Raw genomic sequence first — 8,493 nt, 5'->3', positions numbered from 1 at the left:
ATCCATGAGCTGTTGGTGCAACGAGTAAGTGTGTTTATTTGTTACAAGGCATTTGTGGATTATAAATTTAATGTTGGTAACTTTTGTTTATAATAATTATATAATAAATTGTATGAAAATTGTTTATGTGTTCTTTGACAGTAAATAGTGTCTCGATTAAAGTAGTGTCATAGCAGTTCGCAAGAAAATTAATAACAATGTTTTCTAACCTAAAAATCTTTATGAAGCAATAGGTACCAATATGGCCTAGTAGGCCATATTGAGTTTATTTTCGATTTGCATTTCCTCTCCCTCCCTATATAACATTATTTATTTCAAATTTGATATTTTTTATAACGGAAGTTAATACTTTGGCTTATTGTATATCTTTGTTGAAACTTTCTAAAATTTCATCATGTTAAAATCTGGAAATATATAAATAACTTATCATTGCTTTGTTGTCTACAATAAATGGTTTCTTATTTTCATAAATGAAGTCGCCATCAAAGAAAAGAGGCAGGTGGAGATAGGAGGATCTAGAAAAAGCCTTAAAAGCAATTAAGAAGAAAGAAATGTCAGATTACAAGGCAGCTGAATGTTTTGGTATTCCACGCAGGACCTTGCGGAGATATGTAAAATCTGGCAGAGTTACCAAATCAAAGTTAGGATGTAAGTTCACTTTGTCTGAAGAACAAACTGCAGAACTCTGTTCTCGAATCAAGCATCTTGCCGAAGTTGGTTATACTGTTACACCGAAAGTTTTAAGGTTATGTGTGTACAAGTACTGTGAGAAAAACAACATCAAACATCAGTTTTCTGACATTACGCAAATCAGAGTTGTAAATGGGCAAGACAATTTCTGATACATAACCCTAGACTTTCGATCAGAAAAGGGCAAAACCTCAATCCTGCTAGAGCGCAAAAATTAAACAAATATGTAGTTGAAAACCATTTCAGTAAAATCAAAGCGATTTGCGAGGATAACAATATTTTTGGAAGACCACATGGACGAAAAAGGATGCAGACTGAATTTACACAGAGAACCAAAAGTGCTAGCAGAAAAAGGTTCACGTCGAGTCCACATCATTGGCAATGAGCACGGGGGAAATGTAACGATTGTCACTTGTGTGAGTGCAACGGGTGTAGCCATTCCCCCAATGATATTATTCAAGGAAAATGAATGAGGCCAGAATTCGTTGATGATTTGCCAGTAGGATCAGTTTGCAGCATGTCTCCGAAGGGTTCCATGACAACAAGCACCTTCATTGAATGGCTGCACCATTTTGGACATCATAAACCAGCAGGTCGTTGTGTCCTTATTTTCGATGATGCCAAGAGCCACCTGGACCACAAAATAGTGGGCACTGCAAAGCGGTATGATATCGTATTATATTGTCTTCCTTCTTATACAACACATGAACTGCAACCTCTTGATAAGGCAGTTTTCCGTTCCTTCGAATACCACTGGGATGAAGAGGTAATGTTGTACTGGCATCACCATGGTGAAAGAACCCTATCAAAACAATGTTTTGGAAGAATCTTCACAAAATTATGGGACAAATCACTCACAATGTCAAACATAAAGTCTGGGTTTAAAGCAACAGGTATGTACCCATATGATCCTAATGCGATTTCTATGATTGCATTTGCACCAAGCACAGCATCTGAATTACCACATCCTGGACCACCAAACTTAGGACCATCACAACTGCAGCAACCACAGCCTGGACAATCACAACCGCAGCAACCACAGACTGGATCATATCAACTGCAGAAACTACAGTCCAAAAAATCACAACTACAGCAACCACAGCCCGAACAATCTCAACTGCAGCAATCTCAGACTAAACGATCACAACTGCAACAACTACAGCCCGAACCATCACAACTACAGCAACCACAGCCTGGACAATCTCAAGTGCAGCAACCTCAGACTGTACCATCACAAATGCAGCAACTACAGCCCGAACCATCACAACTACAGTAACCACAGCCCGGACAATCTCAACTGCATCAACCACAGACTGGATCATATCAAATGCATCAACCACAGACTGGATCATATCAAATGCAGCAACCTCAGACTGTAACTTCACAAATGCAGCAACCTCAGACTGTAACTTCACAACTGCAGCAACTACAGCCCGAACCATCACAACTACAGCAACCACAGCCCGGACAATCTCAACTGCAGCAACCTCAGACTGTACCATCACAACTGCAGCAACTACAGCCCGAATCATCACAACTGCAGCAACCACAGCCTGGACCATCATGGTTGCAACTGCAACCTGAACCATCTGTGGAGCAACTTTGCAAAGCCTTTTTGGATCCCGATATTGGGAAAAACAATGCTCATAACAGTTCATTTTCTGATTTACTGCCAACCCCGAAGAAAAAAAACTCAAACATTTAAGAAGAGAAAACCTGTTATAAACAGCAAAGGTGTTCTCCTGAAGAAATCATTGTTTTCAAAAAATGTGCCCACCATTTCTAAGCCATCATCACAATCAGAAGCCCTTCCAAGCAAACATGCAATGAAGAAGGCCAAGTTGACTTCAGGTAAAACTCAAGATTCTTGGTATTGTAGGGTATGCAACGTAACTTCGGTGAAAGACATGCGTTTGTGCATTAGTTGTGGTCAATATCTTCATGAAGAATGTGTCGGACTGACAAAAGATGACAAAGACTATTTCTGTTGTCCATACTGTGAAAATTCAGACTAGAAGTAATTTGTTTCTATGTGAATGTGATTTTTTTTATGCCACTTATGTGTAGGCCATATTGAGTACACTGTGTACCCAATATGGCCGATGTGCACTTTTTTTTAAATACATTGTTATGTAATTCCCTTCATCTTGATGTTCTCGCCATCTCTCTGGTATGTGTAAATGGTATTCCTTCTTTTCTTTCCAGGTGTCATTATGCAATTCTATGTCATTAATCAATTAAAAACAATATCTGAAGCTTAACTAGGCCATATAGGGTACAGGTACCTTATATATTAAAATTTTCGGCCATAAATTTTTTTTAAAAGGTCCCAAAAAGTCACTGATTTTTGCGTTTGGGACTTGGTAGACACCCTGATACGTAATTATATGTATATATGTATGTATATATATATATATATATATATATATATATATATATATACATACATACATACATATATATTGTGCACAAAAGATTAAAGAATATTTTTTTTTTTACAAAACGTAGTTTACACTTCAACGTAAAGAATACAAGTTTGGAGCAAATCGACGAAGTACTTACGTTGCTAGCTCGCTTGCGACTGATCGCTAGCCGCGCGGTTACGTCATTGCTGGCGCCCCCGGCAGGGAGGGGGGGGGAGGTTTCCGCTGGCGCCAGCATTTCCCCGTTTCTGTCAGAGCGGGCTTTACGATGGTATAGTTATTATTAGTCTCGAGTTTATAGTTGCCCCTAGTGGGCGTTTTAAAGTATCCTATTTTCGTGTCGCCAAGATTCTGTCATGAATCCCTGGTACGAAACGAAAGAAGTTCATCGAATTCACGTGAAAACAAATCGTAGCTAGAAAGTAACTTAAATATGTCATCATGAAATGGGTACATTCTCTTGAATAAAACTTCAACAACCCATTAGCAAGTAATTAGCGATGGAAAAAAGGGTATGGGTTTGTACTAATTTTAACTTCGATTATTAACATGGCAAATATTGCACACACCAATTTCCTTTTTCTTCGTACCTTAATGTGCCGCACCTCCGTACTTGAGGAATATTTTTCTGGAAGACTTGAGTTTGGAGATGAAAACCTGCAAATACTATTATATGCCTGACTCTTAATTTATTCCTTATAGCCTAGCCCCTCCCCCTATCAATTGTCAATGGTTTTGATGGGAATACCAAGGAAAAATTAATACTGTACAATGAAAGTAGGTTTTTGAGATAATCGTGCATATTATGTTAATTTATATTTTTAACAATTTTGCTGGGAAAAAACAAATCAAATAAATTTAAAACCAGTTATTTTTTAAGGTCTGTGGAAGGATTGTTGTGAAAATTTTCTGTGATTAGTGTCGTAATAGGGATGATTTATTGGAAAACTTATTGTGTAATATAATTTCACGTGATTTTATTTCAGTGCGCACTGAGGTTTCAATCTATTGTGTTTTTAAATTTTTAAATAATTTTGAATCCCACTGCAAAAATTGTAAGTAGTTTGGTATTGGAAACTAGTGTATGACGTCATGACTTTTGTAGGCTAAATCATAGTTGTTTTAGCGTGGGTCTTGGAAACAAACAGGTGTATCGACGTATCGCTGGAAGTAATTTGATGCTAAGCTTTTAAATAGTATTAATTGCCAGTGTAAACTAAAATAATTTTTTGGTAACGTACTTCATGCAAATACACGATGGGAAATTTAAGTTGTATTTAGAATAACAAACGCTTTTTTGACGTGACAACGTCTAATAAATCGATGAACGCCGACTGAACGCACGAAAAAGTGTCCCGTTACGCAAATTGTCCCGTTTCGCTGTGTCCCGTACGCTCATTTTATATTGCTATTTGCTAACCTGAACCTCCTAGCATTGCGACCGAGTCCGTGGCGTAATTCTGTTTTCATGCATTTCAATGTAACATTTTCATTGCTCTTTGCTAACCCGTTCCTCCTAGCATTGCTGCAGAATCCGTGGCGCAAATATATTATTTTTGACTGCATCTTGGTGTTGGGTAAGCCATTTTCCTTCACATCATCATTGAAACACTCCCATTAGTTTCCTACTTTTCCTATCATGGTCCTATCCTTAACAGAATAACACAGATTGGAGGAAGTTAAATAGCAAACATGTATAAAAGTTATAGTTAAAATAATCTCTTCGTTAAAGTAATAAACATATTTTAATTAATGAGTGCAAATAAAAGTAAATTTATCAGTTAAATTGTAGATTTCATTTCACTCCTTTGTATCCATACAAAATAGTGATAATTCAATAAAAATGATTCCATTTTATTCTTAAAAGTATGCAATCATTTCATCAATGTTTTGTTATGACGTCACGTTAAACTATTGTCGCGTAAACCGACTTTACAGACAACCAATTTTTTTTGACGTGACAACGTCTAATAAATCGATGAACGCCGGCTGCACGCACGAAAAAGTGTCCCACTACGGATGTCCCACTACGGATGTGACGTGTTTGCTCATTGTACGCATGCGTGGCATCTCTCTTCATGCTCATTGTACGCATGCGCGGCATCTCTCTTCCACTCGATTGGAAGAACCATCGATTTGACTTTTCAATCATATTTTCGTCGTTTGAATTATTAATATTATGTAATTTAACGATCGTCCACCGATTTTCAGCACAATTGGTACGGTTATTTAAAAGTAATGTTGAATATTCAAATACGTTTTGAACCAACAATGGAGTTTTACAGTTACACATAATAATTCAAATTACACCCGGGATCTTTTGCACAATGTTTTAAAAAATATTGTAACACACTATAAATAAGTTTGGTGTATTTGGGATGCGTATTTGTTATCAAATCGTGTTATAAAAACGAAATAATATTATTCCCCTACTCTGAAAAAAGTATGTGTGTGTGTGTGTGTATATATATATATATATATATATATATAATTTGAAACTACTTATTTTCATGTATGGCCTCGTGGTCTTGAGGTCAGCGTCGCAAACATTCAATCCAAAGGATGTCGGTTCGAATCCTGGCAGGTGTAAAAATTATTTTTTGTACTTCTAAAAATAAATACGGCGCACGCAACATTTCAATAGTAATAAATATATTTGAATTAATGAATGAATGCAACTAAAAGTAAATTTATTACTTAAATTGTAGATTTCATTTCACTCCTTTGTATCCATACAAAATAGTGATAATTCAATAAAAATGGTTCAAATTAAAAACAATTTCTTCCTCAAAGAATATAATATTTTTAATGCCTAAATGGGTTGGTTGCCGAAGCCTATTACGGCTCAGTCTCAGGCCGAATATGATATTTCCTTTTCTTCTGGATCAATCATTTCATCAATGTTTTGTTATGACGTCACGTTAAACTATCGTCCGTAAACCGACTTTACAGACAACCAATTTTTTTATAAAATTTCGAGTGCGACTGTTGTAATAACGTGAAGATGTTTCAAATGTGTTTATTGTTTCTAAAGTCGTTGATAATCATTTTTTTTTTGTGATTAAACTGTCATTTATGGTTAAAATAGTTCTGCCTCCGTGTTAAAATATTTTATTTCTGGAAATTTTGGTTTATGTTTGTCTATCGTCAAATGGTCATATAACGCGAGATACGTAGCTACAATTTTCGAGGACGCGAGTTATTCCATAACAGAAACTTAAACTAAAAAAAAATTGCATATAATTACCAACGTTCGGGCTGTTATCTAGATAAAGCATAAAAACTAGCGAAACACATGCCGGCGTAACTACCGAAACTGACGTTTACGTGTTTTTAAAAATGCTGTAGAGCTTTATACAGTAAGCTCTGACTACAATATTGAAACTAATAAGACTTTGCATTTATTAATTTAGTTTATTTAAAATCACCTTATTTACCTTGCATAAGATGAGCTTAGTATGTGCTTATAGAACGTATTTTATCGCACATGTGAAAATTACTAACTTGCGCAACTATCATGAGGGTGTCCGTTATTTACCTCGCGTGGCTTGCGTTTCTTTAAACGTTTTACACATTGATTCTTGTATATAATTTTTTTATTCTAAAAAAAGGGTTCGAAATAGTTCTTATTTTAAGTATCAGTAGCTCATACCACAGGAAATAAAACTTTTCTTCATTTGGGGCTGACTTCTAAATTAAGAACAGTAACTGTTGGAAAACACTAGAGGATATAAGAATTTATGTCGGCAGAGGATTTGAAAGAAAATAAAAAATTCATAAAACCTACGTTTTTACAATTACATTATCAACTCACGTGACATTCGCCGAAATATTGTAATTTTTTTTTCTTCATAAAACGTCCTACGTAATGCCCACGCCATGTCAGACTTGTATTGAAAATTGCACTAAACGAATCTAGGATTGCCATAACTGGCTCCTTGAAAGTGACCCAGTGCCATTTTAGAGAGTGTACCTACAGTAGGGTTCATATGTATTCCGAACGGGAAAACAAGAGCGCTTGTGCGTTTTCAGGAAACATTTTACTTTGACAGTTTATGTACGTGTTTTATTTATTTGTAAAACCTATATTTTATTTTTCATCAATAGTATTAAAATTTTGTTCACCTGAGCCCAAGTTTTAAGTAGAGGAGCCTACCGCCATCTTGGATGACCTTGACCTTCAAAACTATTTATATAAATACGTTTAGTGAGTCAAAAGACTTTTGTGCTTTTCTTGGGGATATCAACGATACAATAATCAATCAGCTTACTGATGAAGTCGCAATGTACGGACCTTTAAAATATAACTTGTGGGTGGACTGCGTCTATGGTAAGCCGTATCCGTTCGAGGACCAAGTGAAGAAGTGCGCATTTAAGACAGCGAATACTGCCATTTACAATTCCAACGATGTGAAGCAGTCTGTTAAACATGGTATCAAGAAACTCTGTCGGTAAGAAAAATACTATGTAGGCAAGGGATCTGGCTGGTCTCTGTCTTCAGTAAACCATTTGGAACTGAGAATTAGTCAGTTCGAGCTAACGCAGAACTAAATGATTATTAAATTGCTAACTTTTGCGAATGTTCATTTAGTAGAATTTATGTATTATTTTTTTGTAATTTTGTTTTATTTCTTGATCCAGTCACTTATATTTTTAATTAAAATATATTTTTCTGCATTGCCCAAGAATCGAAGCATGGGCTAGAATCGATCGAATCAAATAAACTGGAAGTTGGTAGATGAGTAATTTATGCCTCTTTAAGGGTTTTTCATAATATTTTATTGAATACTGTACTTGTTTTCCTAAAATTACCTTTTCTGTATCGTCCAGGGATCGAAGCGAGGACAGCTATCGATCGAATCAATCATTATTTTTTAAGCGATATTTTTGATGAAATTATAATTTTTTGTTTTAAATTTCTAGCTAAATAAATACAGACTTAAAAGATTGTGGTCAAATATCAAGATGGCAGGTGCACTGGCAATTAATAATTACTACACTCTAGCGCGTAAAAATTAAACTAATATGTCGGTAGCATTCTCTAGCAGAAAATAACAATATGTCGTATCCAAGATGGCAGCCTCCAGCAGACGAAAAAAGAGTAGATCGTATCAATACTAGGTGGCGATACATATTTACCTTGATATTAGTGGTGGGATGTCAGTCTGCCGGTGGCTTCCACAGAGGAAAGATCAGTCGCCATTTTTTTGGCTCTCTTCGAGTTCGAACCGAGGTTCCTGATGTAAGTGCGTTTTTTTAATTAAAATTTTATTTTAATATTTTTTTAATAACTTAAATTTTATCCCATTTTTATAATAATTACGAATTTTCAAGATGGTGGACGTGATGTTATAATTCCAAGATGGTGGAATTTTTTTTA

General features: G+C 35.6%; 1 protein-coding gene across 1 annotated transcript; it reads left to right on the top strand.

Moving 5' to 3' along the window:
- Window positions 1–1,207: 1,207 nt before the first annotated feature.
- LOC134531286 (probable serine/threonine-protein kinase fhkB) lies at window positions 1,208–2,069 on the top strand. The gene is made up of 2 exons (XM_063366980.1): window positions 1,208–1,353; window positions 1,694–2,069. Exons 1-2 carry the CDS (start codon window positions 1,208–1,210, stop codon window positions 2,067–2,069), a joined length of 522 nt encoding a protein of 173 aa, XP_063223050.1.
- Window positions 2,070–8,493: the final 6,424 nt, after the last annotated feature.

The sequence above is a fragment of the Bacillus rossius genome, chromosome 3 (assembly GCF_032445375.1).
Source record: "Bacillus rossius redtenbacheri isolate Brsri chromosome 3, Brsri_v3, whole genome shotgun sequence".
NCBI classification, from domain to species: domain Eukaryota; kingdom Metazoa; phylum Arthropoda; class Insecta; order Phasmatodea; family Bacillidae; genus Bacillus; species Bacillus rossius.
The sequence above is the reverse complement of the archived record's forward strand: the minus strand, read 5'-3'. Positions and strand labels throughout refer to the sequence as shown.

Coding starts and splice junctions, on each gene's coding strand:
- LOC134531286 (XM_063366980.1), top strand. CDS start 1,208: ATGTCTCCGAAGGGTTCCATGACAACAAGCACCTTCATTGAATGGCTG. Junction 1,354..1,693: donor ATAGTGGGCACTGCAAAGCG/GTATGATATCGT, acceptor TCACAACTGCAG/CAACCACAGCCTGGACAATC.